At 33.1% G+C, this 20070-nt stretch overlaps 2 protein-coding genes across 2 annotated transcripts; both read right to left on the bottom strand.

Moving 5' to 3' along the window:
- Positions 1-4994: 4994 nt before the first annotated feature.
- Positions 4995-6970, bottom strand: LOC148779353 (uncharacterized). The gene is made up of 2 exons (XM_088854051.1): positions 6830-6970; positions 4995-6343 (listed from the first exon to the last, which is right to left on the bottom strand). Exon 2 carries the CDS (start codon positions 6316-6318, stop codon positions 5104-5106), a length of 1215 nt encoding a protein of 404 aa, XP_088710177.1. The 5' UTR covers positions 6319-6343; positions 6830-6970; the 3' UTR covers positions 4995-5103.
- A 7589-nt stretch (positions 6971-14559) lies between these two features.
- Positions 14560-16713, bottom strand: LOC148779352 (uncharacterized). Its single transcript, XM_088854049.1, has 2 exons — positions 16395-16713; positions 14560-15908 (listed from the first exon to the last, which is right to left on the bottom strand). Exon 2 carries the CDS (start codon positions 15631-15633, stop codon positions 14668-14670), a length of 966 nt encoding a protein of 321 aa, XP_088710175.1. The 5' UTR covers positions 15634-15908; positions 16395-16713; the 3' UTR covers positions 14560-14667.
- Between the last annotated feature and the right edge of the window lie 3357 nt (positions 16714-20070).

The raw sequence follows: 20070 nt of genomic DNA, 5'->3' as shown, positions 1-20070 counted from the left end.
GTATGACTTTCTTATGAGAAAAAAAAGACTGGAAAAAAGAGATATCCTTAAATATAGGTTTCGATTGATCGTATGGGAAATGGGTTGGAGTTTTATTACACGGGTGGGTTTTAGAGAGAGAGAAAGTGTTGTTAATTGAAAACTTGTGCCCACGGGTTTCTTGATCTTGTTCTTGATCTTGAGACATGAATGAGTGTCCTAAGAAACGCAAGTAAGATGGAGATGAATGAGCGCGGAAGTTTTGATTCCAACGAACTTATCATATTCTATTTTCTTTTGAAACAAACTTTACTATGCTCCCACGGGTGCATACTACGCGATTAGAACAACTATTTTGGAGGATTTTTTTTGGAATATGAAATTTTGGGAAGCAGCAAAGGGGAATAATCTTTAGACGACTATATTTACAAGAGAAATAATAATAAGAGAAGTATAGAACGAGACCATTACTTTTGGTATGAGGAAGTTACATTAATTTTGATAATTGGATGTAAAATTGGGTCGCTGTAATTACTTCAACCATCAAGCTCAAATTTTAAAAGAAATTTTCTCGAACTTTGTAACACATCCAAGCTATTAAATTTCACATCAAATGGTTGTAAGGAATTGTGACCACCTTGTGTCAAAAGTAAGTGGTCTCATTATATACAATCCCTAATAATACACATAAACATTATGATTATAGATTAATATTATAAGCATATAATGATTTCATTTAATTTTATATATTATTAATAAATATTAAAGAAATTTACATAGGGATAATATTGAGTCAATTATAAATGGGATCACATTTGTCCTAAATTATAGTGATCAATTACAAAATCGAATCACGTATTTGTCCGAAAAGGTTTTATTTTTTTTCAAGTTACCCTTTCCGATAATGCAAACACCAGACAGATAGGGTATATAACTATCTCCTATCCCGAAACTAGCAAGCCCCCTCTCTCCAAACATTTTGATTTTCGGGCAATCATCCTCTCTAAAACTTCGAAAACTTGCTTCACTCTCTCTTTATTGCTGAGGCCATGGATAAAACTTCGAAAGCTTGCTTTAGTTTCCCACTATTGCTGAGTCCATGGATAAGGGCCGTCTAGTTTATCATGTTTTCAAGTACTTTTTCTCTCTAAAACTTTAAATTTGTGTAGTTTTTCTCTCTAATACGTAAAATTTATGCAGTTTCTCTCTCTAATACTTAAAATGTCAGATATTTCTCTCCCTAAAACTTTTGAGATGGTTTTTCTCTCTAAAACATAAAATTTGAAATAGTAGTTTTGTATAAATTTTGAGATTGTTTCTCTAAAAACTTTTACGTAATTTGTCTCTATAAAATTAGAGATAATTTTTTTCTCTAAAATGTTTAGATACTTTCTCTATCTAAAAATTAAAATTTGAGATAGTTCCTCGCTTTAATTTGTGGGGGTGTATAATTAAATGTGTTTTATAAAGTAACAACTGGAAAAAATGTATTTCTTTATTTTTTGTCCTTAATGTGGAAAATAATTTTAAGAGGAAATACTTTTCTATCTCAAAATTTCAATCCAAACACCGCCAACTCCATAGAAAATTATTTCTGAAAGGCGTATCCAACCAGCTCCTTATTAAAATCCAAAAACTCAAACGACGTAAGAATTTCTTTGGTAATAATGAAAAGACAAAAAAAAAAAAAAAAAAAATCGGTCTTCCAAGTCATTTTAGAAGAAACTTGGAAGATCATGGTAAGATTGCCACGCCTGCCGATGCTGGCTTCAGGTATCCTTCAATGCTTACATTTAAAAGCCGTTTACATTCCTCCTTCTTCTTCTTTTTTATTTTTATTTTATTATTATTATTTTTATTGAACTTCAAAACCAATTGCAATTACTGTTTAAAGCACAAACAATCACACAAAAGAAAAGATACCGGAATTATGTATTAAAATATTTCATACCAATTTGTTCTCATCCACAGAAATAAAAGTGTGTAACAAAATTTGATTTACAAAGAACAAAACATAGAAGTACATGACAAGACTTTCTCTCTTGAGTCCTCATCCCCAACCTCAATTCTTCTTTTCTCTTTCACCATCGCGCCTTTCTTTTTCTCATCTCTCTCCAATAGCCCATCCTCCTTAATATGTCTATAGGCGGCAGGCACTCAGATTCACCTGGCCTCGAATTTGAATTTGGCCAAGGCGGAACTCACATTCACCTGGCCTCGAATTTGGCCTGAAAGACACCTAAGAAGCATCGGTGCAAACCCCCAATCACTGTCTTTAATCAAGTTGCTCAGATGATCGGAGGCTGAGCCAAGAAGCCTATCTAATAAGAAGAGACCACGCTTCTGGTAAATTTCAACAGTAACTTCTCCAAAGTTGTCATCCACGTCGAAAATGAACTTTTGTTTCCAAATTGGAGGCATTGACCATTTTGTTGAATGGGATCGAAGAAAAGATTTTCTTCAATCTGTGGCCAACAATATCAAGAAAAGCTTGTCGAAACGCTGAAGACAAGGCTTATTTTAAAATTTCATGAAAAACCTTATCTAATGGCTAAATAAAATGTTTACTTCTGATATTTTCCTAGGAACGAAAAAGTTACTACCCATGAGTTATTACATGAGCTTTACTACTATTTACATAGATGGTTCAGCCTCAAGGGAGGCAAATGTGGAAATTCCAATAAATTGTCGTGAAAAAACCCAAACAACCTTGTCATAGAGAAAGTGATACAAATTTTTATTGTGTTGCTCCATTTGATTTGCATTTATCAAGACGTTATGGAAAAGTTTATATAAGGTTGCAACCTTAAACTGTAGAAAAAAGACACCTCAAATTTGCAACGCAAAATGTTATTTTGGTGATGAAAAACCCTCTAATTGATCATCTATACCTCGAGATTTTGGATATAAAAAGAAAAATTTTAAGAACAAAAAGAAATTCCATTCTCAAGATTTTTATGTGTTTGTGGGTCTACTCGATCTGTACCCTTTCTGAGTTTTAAATTTCAAAATTAGAAGTGGATTAGTTTTTCAGGTCATCGTTAAAATTTCCTAGACCAAAATTACGTCTTTCGATGAGCTTTGGAGGTGCGCCTTAATTGGATTGTTTAAGGTTGACGCTTTTTGCAAACCACAGCCCCCTCAACGTTACTATGCTTCTATTTCTAATCATTGCATTGATTAGGAAACCCTCGTTACTATGAATTCCCCGAGTTTATGGGTGCCTTGAGATCGGATCTGTTAAAGTTATTCAACATTTATTTCTAATTTCCATATCATTTCTGTAATTTATTGAATTATTATTGTTTAACTTTATTGTTTTGGGGTTTTAAAATATTTAAATTCGAGGGATTTGAAACATAGTTTATATTAGTTTCCCAAACGATTTTTCTTTCCATACATCGTTGAAAGAAATTCCTGGATTAATTGATTATTTTTCATTTTTGAATTGCTAATTTTTATCGTTTTAAAATAGTTGGCATGATCTTTAAAATAATTACAAGGATCTCTCCTTATTAAGTCTCGAAAAATAAGGCTCCATATACATATAAGACGAATTTCTAATTTTAAGCTTTTCTTTTTGCATTTAACTATAAATAATATAACACCTTGTACATGTTTTAAATATCTTCATTATTAACTTTGTTTTTTTAAAGTTAAACATAATAATAATATTACAGCCACAAAATAGTATATTAATAAATAAGGCACGTCGATTTTTTAGGATGAAATAGTGTATCAAATCAAACAGTTTCTACTTTCAAGTGTGAATCTTATTATTTAAAAAGTTATTATTCTAATCTCAGATGAAAAATCTTGAAAATTATTCATAACACTTGCTTATGGTGATACCGACAGCATCACTTCTCCCTCAATTAAAATCTTACAACTGATTTATCCAAAAAAATTTACTTTTTCAGAGGATGAATTGAGGAACTTTATTGATTAAAAAATATTATGGGACTGAGGGGTCAATAGTTACCGGCAAAGTTCAAGGCAAAGTTCAAGGACTTGGTCGAGTCCACCCGGCCTATGGCCGAGGCAAGTTCTAGGGCCCAACTCGTCCCCTGTTAAAAACTACTAAAAAACACACAATTTTGTAAAGAGATCTTCAATAAATGATTTAAAAATACAATTTTATATTATTTATATGGTTTTTCTGATGAGTTGAGAACTTCGCTTATCACGTGCTCCAATTTTTATTTTTAATTTATAAATTTTCTTATCATATCAAGGCATAAATCAAGAATTTCAATTTTTTACCATTTATATACTATTGGGTTTCAAATAATTTCTGTGGCTTTATTTAATTTTTGCCGATTTTTAATTTTTGAAAACAAAAATTATACCTTGTTATTTTTGTTTTATAACCTTTTCTTTTTCTTGTACAAACTACTCAACCGAGTCCACTAAGACTCGGCCGAGTCACACCTTTCGAAACAGTCCCAAACCGAGTTTGCAAACATCGATTACTATAAATCTTTCGATATCACTTGTTCCAATCTAATTTGAAGAAAACGAAATGGAATGTTTCACCAAATTGGATTTGTAGTTATCGGGGTCGTCCAACAATCCGTTTGGTAGATTGGACGGTGATGGAAAGAGATTGTGGATCACCATCAACATCATGTAATTTTGTGGTGGACCCTCTCTCTTTCTTTCACCATCCCACTTGTTGATTCACCATCCAACTTGTTGATTGGATGCTGATGAGTGATCGAATGTTTTAGCGAATTGTATCACATGGAATTCCCTTTTAATCAAATCAATTCTCATCGCTCGATAAAGCACTCAATTTTTATTTGCATGAAACGATCATAAAACAAAATTTTAAAAATAAATAGAGAGAGATAGAAGCAAGAAGAAAGAGAAAGAAAGATAACCGAACATAATTACAACCGAACTTTCTCAAATAAATTCAACATAAATAGAACATAAGAAAACAACTGACTCAAAATTGTGCAGTCGCTCACCAATCCCAACTGAAACAACCATATTAGATGAGTCTACCCAAGCCCAACTCGGACAACCATATTGCATGATTCTAAGTACGATAACCATCAACATATTACGTGAGTCTAGCCATGGGAAAACCACCAAACGATGTTGAAAAGCTATGGTGAGTTATGCCAAGCAAGATGTCTTTTTTCTCTTTGCAGTTGGGGATGAATGAGCAAGGTTCCTTTTCTTCTTGCCACCTTTACTCTCTTTTACCTTCTTACCAGCATCATACTCCCACGATAAAAAAGTGGGTTTATAGGATAGAAAATTACCATCACATAATCCCTCCTCACTTGATAACAAGTTGTTCAACTTCCCACTCTCAATCCCATAACTTACCATCTTATCACCATAAACCATCAAAATATCCTTCCCAACCACAATCTTTGGATATGGATAAGAGTTCTCACTTTTACGTTTGAGCCCCAATTCCCCCAAATCTGCATCCACCACCTTCTCCCATTTCTTCTCTTTTCTTAGAGCCCACAACCTCAGTTCCAAATTAAGGCTGACGGCTGCGAGTGAAACACCACCATCCCATTCCATCACCGCAACATGATCATCACACTCTCTTAGGAACTTCGGTGGTGCTGGGATGATTTCTACCTCCTCTTTCAACATGTCGAAACCAATCAGCTCTACGGTGTCGAAGTGGTTGTGCATGGAACCTGTATGTCCAATGGAGTTGAGACCCTCTTTCAACATCTCAAAACCAATCCGCTCTCGCGTGTTCAAGCGGTTGTACATGTAACATGTATGTCCGATGGACTTAAGTTCTTGCGAGCTGAAGATTAGAGGTTTGATTGGCTCCACCCATTTTCCGATCGATGAGTCGAAGACCTTGTAACCTCCAATAAATCTAATTGAAAGCATTGCCAACACCTTGAATTTGCAATTTTGGGGGTTGAAATAGAATCCGAAATTTACTACACGTAGCCCATGAATATGGGGAAGGCAGGTTGATTGGCCAGTTGCAGGGTTTACAATGCAGAAGGCACCCCTGTTTGTTAATATGCAAAGTATGCCATTGCTGCATTTGATACTTCTTGGCATCCATGAAGAGCTATGGGGTACTTCAGAGAGTTGCATGATGTGTTCATGGTGTTTGAGGAAGATGGTGAAAATAGGAGAATTTTTGTGGGAAGATGCGTGGAAGAGTGCAAAAGGTTGAGAGGAAGAATGAGGAGTGAGAGAGTGGATGTGTAGGAAGCAAGGAGAGGAGAGAAGGTTGTACCAAGATTTGCAAACCCTCTTGAAGCTAAGGATGAAAGGTGCAGGCAGCTTCAGCAGGATTTCTTCTACTAGCTCATTAGGTAAGTCGCCGGATAATGAACCCATCTCTTGATATAGAGAAAAACAATACCTGTTAGATAGAATGAACGTTTCTTGTTAAAAAACAAAAAGAAAAAAAAGCGACAGAATAAACATAACCAGTCAAAAAAAAGAAGAAGAAAAATCCATAAAATGAACATAACCAGGTAAGAGAGAGTGAAGACTCGGTTAAAGGGAGAGAGGGTGTGGGGCGAGTACCTAGAGAGCGAGAGAGTTATGATTTTACAATCTGTCTCTCTCTCTCCCAAAATTAAATTAAGAAGAAGAAGATAAAAATAAAATTTTCTGGTTAAACAATTGCAAAAGGAAACAGTTGAAAAGGCCGAATTTAATTGTTGACGGATTAAACCAGCAAATAGAAAATGAAAACAGAGAGAGAATCACCCAAAAAACAACAAACGGTATACGGGAGATTAAAGGTTTTAATGAAAGGTTAAAAAATACAAACCCATAATACTGATTATAAGGTGATGAACTCAATTAAGAAAAGCAAAAAGATTAAAAAGAATGAACTCACCTTGATGCAAAGAAGTCTTCGTATGGCTTTCTCTCTCTCGATTCCCGTATTACTTCTTTATGAGAAAAGGCAGGAAAAACATATATAAAGGATATGTTTGCATTGATCGTATGAGTGGGAGTTTTATTAGACGGGTGGGTTTTAGTGAGATAAGTTATAGAGAGAGAAAGTATTGTTAATTGAAAGCTTGGTGCCCACGCGTTTCTTGATCTTGATCTTGAGAGATGAATGATTTTGATGCAATAGACGTTGATCCTCCAACCTTGCAATCAGATAGAGATTTAGTGAGAGAGTTTTGATCATCTCTTCTCTAACTAACTTATTCATTACGTATTTTCTTTTGAAACAGACTTTAGTATGCTCCCACGGTTCCATGTTACACGCCTACTCCATAGGGCAGAAGACCTATTTTGGAAGATTTTTTTTTGGAATATGAAATTGTGGGAGGCTACAAAGGGAAAGTGTCTTTAGACGATTATATTCAATAGAGAAAATATTTCAAATAATAACAATGATAATAATATTATAATTATGCAGTAATATCATAACTATAATATTTAATTTAATTTTATATAATATTAAGAACATGTTATAAGAATATTATAATCATATCATTACATTATAATAGTACCAATATTAATAGTTATTGAAAATAATTTTATATTATGATAACAAATATTTAAATTATCACTATTTTACTAATATAATGCATGTAAATGTTATTATTATACAATAATATCATAATTATAATAATAATAATTTAATTATTAATTATATATTAACAAATACTAATAATGTATTCTATTTTATCATTCACACAATACGATATTCAAATATTTTGATAATAACATAAAAGTAGAATAAAAATATAATGATATTCTAGGTAATGATTATAGTAAAATAATTTCACATTATAATATTATTGTACTAATATTAATAAGGAAAGTATATGATGAGACCATTTACCCTTGGTACAAGATGGTCACAATTAATCTTGACCATTAGATGTGAAATTGGGTGGCTGCATTTATTTCATTGACCAAGCTCAAAATTCAAAATAAAAATTTTCAAACTTTGGGAGGCACCCAGGCTATCAGATTTTACATCGAATGGTTGTAAGTAATTGTGACCTCCTTATACCAAAGGTAAATGGTCTCATAATAATAATAACAACAACAATAACAACAATAATAATAATATTAATAACAACAACAACAACACCAACAATATTAATAATAATAATAATAATAATAATAATAATAATAATAATAATAACAACAATAATAATAATAATAATAATAATAATAATAATAATAATAATAATAATAATAATAATAATAATAATACTAATAATAATAATAATAATAATAATAATAATAATAACAACAACAACGACAATAATAATTTTATTAAATATAATAAAAACAACTATTAAATATAAAATATTATAACTATATAATAATATCATTATTACAAGGAGTTAGAAATAAAAATGGGAGGTGGCATGAGCCTCCGTGCAAAAGCTAGCTTTCTCATTGCCTAGGATTTTGCTAATTCCAATTTTTTTATAGAATGAGCAAATGCTAGATATTAGATATTTTGAGGATATGAATACCCAAGATATGATATCTGAAAATACACCCTAATGACCTTAACAAATCAAAACCATGATATGCAAAAACTAGAGAACAAGGGAAAGGAGATGGGATCATGGTGGTAGCACCCCTACCCCTAGTCACCACGTTGTGGTTTTCATTCCCATTGACACCACCCCACTAACACCTTCGAGAAACTAACTTCTAATCCATTCACATTGACACCACCCCACTAACAGCTTCAAAAAACCAACTTTTAATCTATTTTAAAAAAAAGAAGGTAGGGGCTTGTCGTCCCCACTGAATTTTACAAAAAAGAAGAAGCAAAGAATAGAGACTATAAAGGGAAAGTGTCTTTAGACGATTATATTCAATAGAGAAAATATTTCAAATAATAACAATGATAATAATATTATAATTACGCAGTAATATCATAACTATAATATTTAATTTAATTTTATATAATATTAAGAACATGTTATAAGAATATTATAATCATATCATTACATTATAATAGTACCAATATTAATAGTTATTGAAAATAATTTTATATTATGATGACAAATATTTAAATTATCACTATTTTACTAATATAATGCACGTAAATGTTATTATTATACAATAATATCATAATTATAATAATAATAATTTAATTATTAATTATATATTAACAAATACTAATAATGTATTCTATTTTATCATTCACACAATACGATATTCAAATATTTTGATAATAACATAAAAGTAGAATAAAAATATAATGATATTCTAGGTAATGATTATAGTAAAATATTATCACATTATAATATTATTGTGCTAATATTAATAAGGAAAGTATATGATGAGACCATTTACCCTTGGTACAAGATGGTCACAATTAATCTTGACCATTAGATGTGAAATTGAGTGGCTGCATTTATTTCATTGACCAAGCTCAAAATTCAAAATAAAAATTTTCAAACTTTGGGAGGCACCCAGGCTATCAGATTTTACATCGAATGGTTGTAAGTAATTGTGATCTCCTTATACCAAAGGTAAATGGTCTCATAATAATAATAACAACAACAATAACGACAACAATAATAATATTCATAACAACAACAACAACAACAACAACAACAACAATTACAACAACAACACCAACAATTACAACAACAACAAGAATAATAATAATAATAAAATAATAATAATAATAATAATAATAATAATAATAATAATAATAATAATAATAATAATAATAATAATAATAATAATAATAATAATAATAATAATAATAATAATAATAATAATAATAATAATAATAATAATAATAATAATAAAAATAATAAAAACAACAACGACAATAATAATTTTATTAAATATAATAAAAACAACTATTAAATATAAAATATTATAACTATATAATAATATCATTATTACAAGGAGTTAGAAATAAAAATGGGAGGAGGCATGAGCCCCCGTGCAAAAGCTAGCTTTCTCATTGCCTTGGATTTTGCTAATTCCAATTTTTTTATAGAATGAGCAAATGCTAGATATTAGATATTTTGAGGATATGAATACCCAAGATATGATATCTGAAAATACACCCTAATGACCTTAACAAATCAAAACCATGATATGCAAAAACTAGAGAACAAGGGAAAGGAGATGGGATCATGGTGGTAGCACCCCTACCCCTAGTCACCACGTTGTGGTTTCCATTCCCATTGACACCACCCCACTAACACCTTCGAGAAACTAACTTCTAATCCATTCACATTGACACCACCCCACTAACACCTTCAAAAAACCAACTCCTAATCTATTTGAAAAATTAAAAGGTAGGGGCTTGTCTTCCCCACTTAATTATGCAAAAAAGAAGAAGCAAAGAATAGAGACCAAAATAAGGAAATAGAAAAGAAATATGCACGAACAAATTTGAGGAAGCAGAAGAAGGCAAAAGAGTAGAGATAGAGGGTAGTGGTCGGCAATGATACCCTAGGAGATGCATTGGAAAATATTGCCTATCATAAAAAGAAGACTGCGACGACGTCCCTAACTTTTGCTCACACAACTAGGGATTGGACAATTGTGATTTTTTTTTGGAAGAACACAAAAGAATAATAAATTGATAATGAGAGAGAGGAACGATACCCACATAAATTTTTTGAGGTGAGATTTAACATATTAGTGTCTCTATAGATAAAAAAAATAGGGAACAAGGGAAAAGGGCTGGGTTGTTTTGGTAACAGCCCCACACACAAGTCACCATATTGTGGTTTCTTTTCCCATAGACACCACCCTACCAACATCTTAATAAAACTAACTCCTAAACTATTTGATGAAAAACAGGTAGGGCCTTGCCTTCTCCACTTAATTCTCCCCCTCAAAAAAAAAAAAAAAAAAAAGAACAAAATACAAGGGGATAGAAAGGAAATATGCACAGTCAAATTTGAGGAAGTAAATGAAAGAAAAAGAGTTAAGACAGAGAGCAGGGGTTGGCTATGATAACCTAGGAGATGTATATGAAAAATATTTCTTATGCTCAAGAGTGGACTGCAACAACATCCATAACTTTTGCTCAACACCATTAGGGAATGGACAATTGTGAATTTTTTTTTTGGAAGAACACTAGAAATTGGAGTTTTCTGGGAATGAAACCCTAAAAATGCAAGCCATGCATTTCACAAATGAAATAACTTATTAGATTGAGGCCCCAAGTGACCCCAAATTTCATATATTGCCTCACACCACTAAAATTTTAAAAAGAATTGATTTTGAGTTCTTAAACGTCTACTTTAGTTGTCCATGAGAAGAAAAACCTTACTTTTCTAGGGTTCTTTTTATGTTTTTATGAGCTTATTCATTAGGTCCAAGAGAATATTTGTGCCAGATGAAGGTCAAACCAAATGCCTTGAGGCCACAGATATTGGGGAAGGGGAAATGTAATTGTAATATAGATATAATGTAAATTCATGTACGGGTTCGTGTAATATGACACAAATTCCACGGAAGGGTTATCCCAATCTCAACTTTTTTTCTTCAAGTTTCCTATTGTGATTTAGATAGTGATGATGTTGCAGTAGTCCACACAATTCAATGTAATGACACATTTGATGGATAACCTGTAACCATCAGGTAATCCATCTCTGTTCAGTCTAACATTTTGATGGTGATGTCCCTTCCCTAATCCCAAACCGTTACCATGCACATTGTACCCTCGTTGCTCACATGAGTCATTGTGATTTGAGAATGATTGGTTGCATGGTATGAACACATATTATTTGGTGTGTGTTGTGTGTATTCTAGGACATGTCATAGTGGAGAATAATCTTTGATTTTTATTTTATTTTATTTTGAAGAATGGCTAACATCTTACTGTAGCATGTCAAAGTACAATATACTTTTACACATTGGACTCATCAAACACACACCTTCAGAAAGCAAGTTGTAGAGGTTGTAAATCCTTCCTATAAAAGCCGCCTCTCATCCACAATATACAGTAATTATAAAACATCTTTCTTGTCAACAATTTATTAGTTCTTGCTCTTGCGCACCATCTTTTGCTATCCTGTCGAATCCGACAACATTTTCAATAACCAAGGAACCCCTATCTCCCTATTCACCTACTTAAACACATTCATTGATAATCTCCCTCAACAACTATTCTTTGACCACATTAAGAGCTATGTTTGCCCCTTGCAATAACAACCTCAGTTCAACCTTATTAAATGTTATTTGCCAATCGGCTATAGTTTTTTCTTTCGGAATTTTTTCATAATGATCATGAACGCTATGCCTACTCTCCTTGGATTTCAAGTGTTGAAAATAGTGCATCTTGAAACGCATTTTCAGGGCCGTAATATTCAAGATTTTCAAGTGTTTTAAAGATATGCTCGATCTACACTATTTTTGAATACTTAAATTACATAGTTAGATGAAAAAAAAAATTTTCATGTCATCACAAAGATTTTCAGTACTTGAATAACATCTTTCGCTACTTTATAGGTGCGCCTTGCTTTGATTGTTTGGGGCCTCGACCTTATACAAACCACACCATTATCTTTTATAGCCTTTACTTTGCTTGCAACCAACGACAAATGATGTGTTGGTTTGTATCTCCGCTCTTGGAGAGCCTCTTTGTGAGAGGTTATTGGGTCGATTCCTCATCTGACACTTCTTTCTAAACTCTTGAAAGAAGAGAAAACAAAAGTAAGGCCTTGGTGGGATTCAATCCCCCAACCTAGCGTAAAATGACCTTGCGCACTACCCGGCAGACCCTTTGGGTGCGTTTAAATAAAAAATGATACATTAATTCTATATAATAAAAAAAAATTGGCATACAGAAAAACTTACCTTGCCCATAGGTCGAGGTCGAATAAATCAGCCTCAAGTGGATTCGGCCATGTCTAGATACATTGATTTCAGCTACGCCATTATTCTTATCGAGAATGGGGTTGGGGAAATCAAACCCTACAAATTCGGGACAAATTTCGGACCAATGCTTTATCACTTTGAAGGAAGATCATGAACCTAAACTAAAAGCCTAAAGATTTAGGTCAATAAGAAACTGTCATGCAGGGCCCAAATTGAAGGCTACCACGTACGAACTGGGTGTCTATTGCTAGATCAAAGCATAAAGGATGCAATGAAATATATTAGAAAAGAAGTCATATACAGGTAATGCCAAATGTCTGAGGGTGAAATAGGGTTTGTGATCATATTACAAAGCATCTTAGTTTGCTTGCATTTTGAAATTCTTCTGTAATTTCCCATTTCTTGTTTCGCCTTGTCTTTTTTCTTTTTTTCCCAATATGTGTGGGTGCAGGCAGAGAGAGAGAGAGAGAGAGAGTTGTATCATATGGAATTTCTTCTGATCAAATCAGTACTCACTGATAGATGTGAGCATGTGGAATTGTGTGTGCCTTGTCAGTTTTCATTGGCACAAGACAGTCATAAAACAAAATTTAAAAACAACGAGAGAGACCGATCATTCACACAGAAATCAATTATAAGCTAGAAGAGACAGATAAAGAGCCATCCATTAAAGTTATATTGGGAAATAATTACAGGCAAAGTTTCTTCATAAATTCTACTCAAATGGAACATAATAAAACAATCAACTCAAAATTGTGTACTCCCTCACCAACCCAAACCATGTTGAGAATTATAGTACATGAGTCTAACTATGGGAAACCCACCAAACCATATTGAAAGCTATAGTGAGCCATGTGATGGAAGATGTCTTCTACTCTTTCCATTTGGGCATGATTGAGCAAGGCTCCTCTTCTTCGTACCACCTTTACTCCCTTTTCCTTTCTTACCATCATCATACTCCCAAGCAAATAAAGTGGGTTTGTAGGATAAAATATCACCCTTAAATAATCCCTCCTCACTTGGTAACAAGCCATTCAACCTATTGTCTTAACCTATTGTCTTAACTATTTTCTCCAATCGATTAAATATTTTCTCTATTGAATACAATATTTTCTCTATTGAATATTATTATCATTGCCATTCATCTCTATTATTTGAAATATTTTCTCTATTCAAGTACTGAAAATCAAGTACAAGACTCGGCCGAGTCACTCCTTTCGAAACAGTCCCAAACTTGCTATAAATCTTTCGATATCACTTGTTCCAATCTAATTTGAAGAAAAAGAAATGGAATGTTTCACCAAATTGGATTTGTAGTTATCGGGGTCGTCCAACAATCCGTTTGGTAGATTGGACGGTGATGGAAAGAGATTGTGGATCACCATCAAGGTCATGTAATTTTGTGGTGGACCTTCTCTCTTTCTTTCACCATCCCACTTGTTGATTCACCATCCAACTTGTTGATTGGATGCTGATGAGTGATCGAATGTTTTAGCGAATTGTATCACATGGAATTCCCTTTTAATCAAATCAATTCTCATCGCTCGATAAGCACTCAATTTTTATTTGCATGAAACGGTCATAAAAAAAAGTTTTAAAAATAAATAGAGAGTGATAGAAGCAAGAAGAAAGAGAAAGAAAGATAACCGAACATAATTACAACCAAACTTTCTCAAATAAATTCAACATAAATGGAACATCAGAAAACAACTAACTCAAAATTGTGCAGTCGCTCACCGATCCCAACTGAAACAACCATATTGGATGAGTCTACCCAAGTCCAACTCGGACAACCATATTGCATGATTCTAAGTATGATAACCAAAAACATATTACATGAGTCTAGCCATGGGAAAACCACCAAACCATGTTGAAAACTATGGTGAGTTATGCCATGCAAGATGTCTTTTTTCTCTTTACAGTTGGGCATGAATGAGCAAGGTTCCTCTTCTTCTTGCCACCTTTACTCTCTTTTTCCTTCTCACCAGCATCATACTCCCATGATAAAAAAGTGGGTTTATAGGAAAGAAAATTACCATCACATAATCCCTCCTCACTTGATAACAAGCTGTTCAACTTCCCACTCTCAATCCCATAACTTACCATCTTATCCCCATAAACCTTCAAAATATCCTTCCCAACCACAATCTTTGGATATGGATAAGAGTTCTCACTTTTATGTTTGGGCCCCAATTCCCCCAAATCTGCATCCACCACCTTCTCCCATTTCTTCTCTTTTCTTAGAGCCCACAACCTCAGTTCCAAATTAAGGCTGACGGCTGCGAGTGAAACACCACCATCCCATTCCATCACCGCAACATGATCATCACACTCTCTTAGGAACTTCGGTGGTGCTGGGATGATTTCTACCTCCTCTTTCAACATGTCGAAACCAATCAGCTCTACGGTGTCGAAGTGGTTGTGCATGGAACCTGTATGTCCAATGGAGTTGAGACCCTCTTTCAACATCTCAAAACCAATCCGTTCTCGCGTGTTCAAGCGGTTGTACATGTAACATGTATGTCCGATGGACTTAAGTTCTAGCGAGCTGAAGATTAGAGGTTTGATTGGCTCTACCCATTTTCCGATCGATGAGTCGAAGACCTTGTAACCTCCAATAAATCTAACTGAAAGCATTGCCAACACCTTGAATTTGCAATTTTGGGGGTTGAAATAGAATCCAAAATTTACTACACGTAGCCCATGAATATGGGGAAGGCAGGTTGATTGGCCAGTTGCAGGGTTTACAATGCAGAAAGCACCCCTGTTTGTTAATATGCAAAGTATGTCATTGCTGCATTTGATACTTCTTGGCATCCATGGAGAGCAATGGGGTACTTCAGAGAGTTGCATGATGTGTTCATGGTGTTTGAGGGAGATGGTGAAAATAGGAGACTTTTTGTGGGAAGATGGGTGGAAGAGTGCAAAAGGTTGAGAGGAAGAATGAGGAGTGCGAGAGTGGAGGTGTAGGAAGCAAGGAGAGGAGAGAAGGTTGTACCAAGATTTGCAAAACCCTCTTGAAGCTAAGGATGAAAGGTGCAGGCAGCTTCAGCAGGATTTCTTCGACGAGCTCATTAGGTAAGTCGCCGGATAATGAACCCATCTCTTGATATAGCGAAAAACAATACCTGTTAGATAGAATGAACATTTCTTGTTAAAAAACAAAAAGAAAAAAAAGCGAAAGAATAAACATAACCAGTCAAAAAAAAGAAGAAGAAAAATCCATAAAATGAACATAACCAGGTAAGAGAGAGTGAAGACTCGGTTAAAGGGAGAGAGGGTGTGGGGTGAGTACCTAGAGAGCGAGAGAGTTATGATTTTACAATCTGTCTCTCTCTCTCCCAAAATTAAATTAAGAAGAAGAAGATAAAAATAAAATTTTCTGGTTAAACAATTGCAAAAAGAAACAGTTGAAAAGGTCGAATTTAATTGTTGACGGATTAAACCAGCAAATAGAAAATGAAAACAGAGAGAGAATCACCCAAGAAACAACAAATGGTATACGGGAGATTAAAGGTTTTGATGAAAGGTTAAAAAATACAAACCCATAATACTGATTATAAGGTGATGAACTCAATTAAGAAAAGCAAAAAGATTAAAAAGAATGAACTCACCTTGATGCAAAGAAGTCTTCGTATGGCTTTCTCTCTCTCGATTCCCGTATTACTTCTTTATGAGAAAAGGCAGGAAAAACATATATAAAGGATAGGTTTGCATTGATCGTATAAGTCGGAGTTTTATTAGACGGGTGGGTTTTAGTGAGATAAGTTATAGAGAGAGAAAGTATTGTTAATTGAAAGCTAGGTGCCCACGCGTTTCTTGATCTTGATCTTGAGAGATGAATGATTTTGATGCAATAGACGTTGATCCTCCAACCTTGCAATCAGATAGAGATTTAGTGAGAGAATTTTGATCATCTCTTCTCTAACTAACTTATTCATTTCGTATTTTCTTTTGAAACAGACTTTAGTATGCTCCCACGGTTCCATGTTACACGCCTACTCCATAGGGCAGAAGACCTATTTTGGAAGACTTTTTTTTGGAATATGAAATTTTGGGAGGCTACAAAGGGAAAGTGTCTTTAGACGATTATATTCAATAGAGAAAATATTTCAAATAATGACAATGATAATAATATTATAATTATGCAGTAATATCATAACTATAATATTTAATTTAATTTTATATAATATTAAGAACATGTTATAAGAATATTATAATCATATCATTACATTATAATAGTACCAATATTAATAGTTATTGAAAATAATTTTATATTATGATAACAAATAGTTAAATTATCACTATTTTACTAATATAATGCATGTAAATGTTATTATTATACAATAATATCATAATTATAATAATAATAATTTAATTATTAATTATATATTAACAAATACTAATAATGTATTCTATTTTATCATTCACACAATACGATATTCCAATATTTTGATAATAACATAAAAGTAGAATAAAAATATAATGATATTCTAGGTAATGATTATAGTAAAATATTTTCACATTATAATATTATTGTACTAATATTAATAAAGAAAGTATATGATGAGACCATTTACCCTTGGTACAAGATGGTCACAATTAATCTTGACCATTAGATGTGAAATTGGGTGGCTGCATTTATTTCATTGACCAAGCTCAAAATTCAAAATAAAAATTTTCAAACTTTGGGAGGCACCCAGGCTATCAGATTTTACATCGAATGGTTGTAAGTATTTGTGACCTCCTTATACCAAAGGTAAATGGTCTCATAATAATAATAACAACAACAATAACGACAATAATAATAATATTAATAACAACAACAACAACAACAACACCAACAATATTAAGAATAATAATAATAATAATAATAATAATAATAATAATAATAATAATAATAATAATAATAATAATAATAATAATAATAATAATAATAATAATAATAATAATAATAATAATAATAATAATAATAATAATAATAACAACAATAACAACGACAATAATAATTTTATTAAATATAATAAAAACAACTATTAAATATAAAATATTATAACTATATAATAATATCATTATTACAAGGAGTTAGAAATAAAAATGGGAGGTGGCATGAGCCCCCGTGCAAAAGCTAGCTTTCTCATTGCCTAGGATTTTGCTAATTCCAATTTTTTTATAGAATGAGCAAATGCTAGATATTAGATATTTTGAGGATATGAATACCCAAGATATGATATCTGAAAATACACCCTGATGACCTTAAGAAATCAAAACCATGATATGCAAAAACTAGAGAACAAGGGAAAGGAGATGGGATCATGGTGGTAGCACCCCTACCCCTAGTCACCACGTTGTGGTTTTCATTCCCATTGACACCACCTCACTAACACCTTCAAGAAACTAACTTCTAATCCATTCACATTGACACCACCCCACTAACAGCTTAAAAAAACCAACTTTTAATCTATTTGAAAAAAAAGAAGGTAGGGGCTTGTCGTCCCCACTGAATTATGCAAAAAAGAAGAAGCAAAGATTAGAGACCAAGATAAGGAAATAGAAAAGAAATACGTACAAACGAATTTGAGGAAGCAAAAGAAGGCAAAAGAGTGGAGATAGAGGGTAGTTGTCGGCAATGATACCCTAGGAGATGCATTGGAAAATATTGCCTGTCATAAAGAGTAGACTGCGACGACATCCCTAACTTTTGCTCACACAACTAGGGATTGGACAATTGTGATTTTTTTTGGAAGGACACAAAAGAATAATAAATTGATAATGAGAGAGAGGAACGATACCCACATAAATTTTTTGAAGTAAGATTTAACATATTAGTGTCTCTATAGATAAAAAAAATAGGGAACAATGGAAAAGGGCTGGTGTGTTGGTAACAGCCCCACACCCAAGTCACCATGTTATGGATTCCTTTCCCACAGATACCACCCTACTAACACCTTAATGAAACTAACTCTCAAACTATTTGATGAAAAACAGGTAGGGGCTTGCCTTCTCTACTTAATTATCCCCCCTAAAAAAAACGATAAAAAAGAAAAAAATATAACGGGATAGAAAGGAAATATGCACAGTCAAATTTGAGAAAGTAAATGAAAGAGAATGAGTTAAGACAGAGAGCAGGGGTTGGCTATGATAACCTAGGAGATGTATATGGAAAATATTTCTTATGCTCAAGAGTGGACTGCAACAACATCCCTAACTTTTGCTCAACACCATTAGGGAATGGACAGTTGTGAATTTGTTTTTTGGAAGAACACTAGAAATTGGAGTTTTCTGGGAATAAAACCCTAAAAATGCAAGCCATCCATTTCACAAATGAAATAACTTATTAGATTGAGGCCCCAAGGGACCCCAAATTTCGTATATTGTCTCACATCACTAAACAATTAAAAAGAATTGATTTTGAGTTCTTAAAAGTCTACTTAGTTGTCTAGGAGAAGAAAAACCTTACTTTTCTAGGGTTTTCTTTATGTTTCTATGATCTTATTCATTAGGTCCAAGAGAATATTTGTGCCAAATGTAGGTCAAAACAAATGCCTTGAGGCCACAAATATTGGGGAAGGGGAAATGTAATTGTAATATAGCTATAATGTAAATTCATGTACGGGTTCGTGTAATATGACACAAATGCCATGGAAGGGTTTTCCCAATCTCAACTTTTTTTATTCAAGTTTCCTATTGTGATTTACATAGTGATGGTGTTGTAGTAGTCCATACAATTCAAAGTAATGACACATTTGATGGATAACCTGTAACCATCAGGTAATCCATCACTGTTCAGTCTAAAATTTTGATGGTGATGTCCCTTCCCTAATCCCAAACCGTTACCATACACATTGTACCCTCGTTGCTCACATAAGTCATTGTGATTTGAGAATGATTGGTTGCATGGTATGCACACATATTATTTGGTGTGTGTGTTGTGTGTATTCTAGGCCATGTCATAGTGGAGAATAATCGTTGATTTTTATTTTATTTTATTTTGAAGAATGGCTAACATTTTACTGTAGCATGTCAAAGTACAATATACTTTTACACCATTGGACTCATCAAACACACACCTTCAGAAAGTGAGTTGTAGAGGTTGTAAATCCTTCCTATAAAAACCGCCTCTCATCCACAATATACATTAATTATAAAACATCTTTCTTGTCAACAATTTATTAGTTCTTGCTCTCGCGCACCATCTTTTGCTATCCTATCGATTCCCACAACATTTTCAATAACCAAGGAACCCCTATCTCCCTAGTCACTTACTTAAACACATTCGTTGATAATCTC

This window comes from Amborella trichopoda, chromosome 12 (genome assembly GCF_054954075.1).
Source record: "Amborella trichopoda isolate Santa Cruz 75 chromosome 12, AtrichopodaSantaCruz75HAP2 v2.0, whole genome shotgun sequence".
Taxonomy (NCBI): domain Eukaryota; kingdom Viridiplantae; phylum Streptophyta; class Magnoliopsida; order Amborellales; family Amborellaceae; genus Amborella; species Amborella trichopoda.
Note: the sequence above shows the minus strand (reverse complement) of the source record. Positions and strands in the feature narration are given on the sequence as shown.

What these genes read in the sequence shown, in the direction of transcription:
- LOC148779353 (XM_088854051.1), bottom strand. Translation starts at nt 6,318, where the DNA reads ATGGGTTCATTATCCGGCGACTTACCTAATGAGCTAGTAGAAGAAATC.
- LOC148779352 (XM_088854049.1), bottom strand. Translation starts at nt 15,633, where the DNA reads ATGCAACTCTCTGAAGTACCCCATTGCTCTCCATGGATGCCAAGAAGT.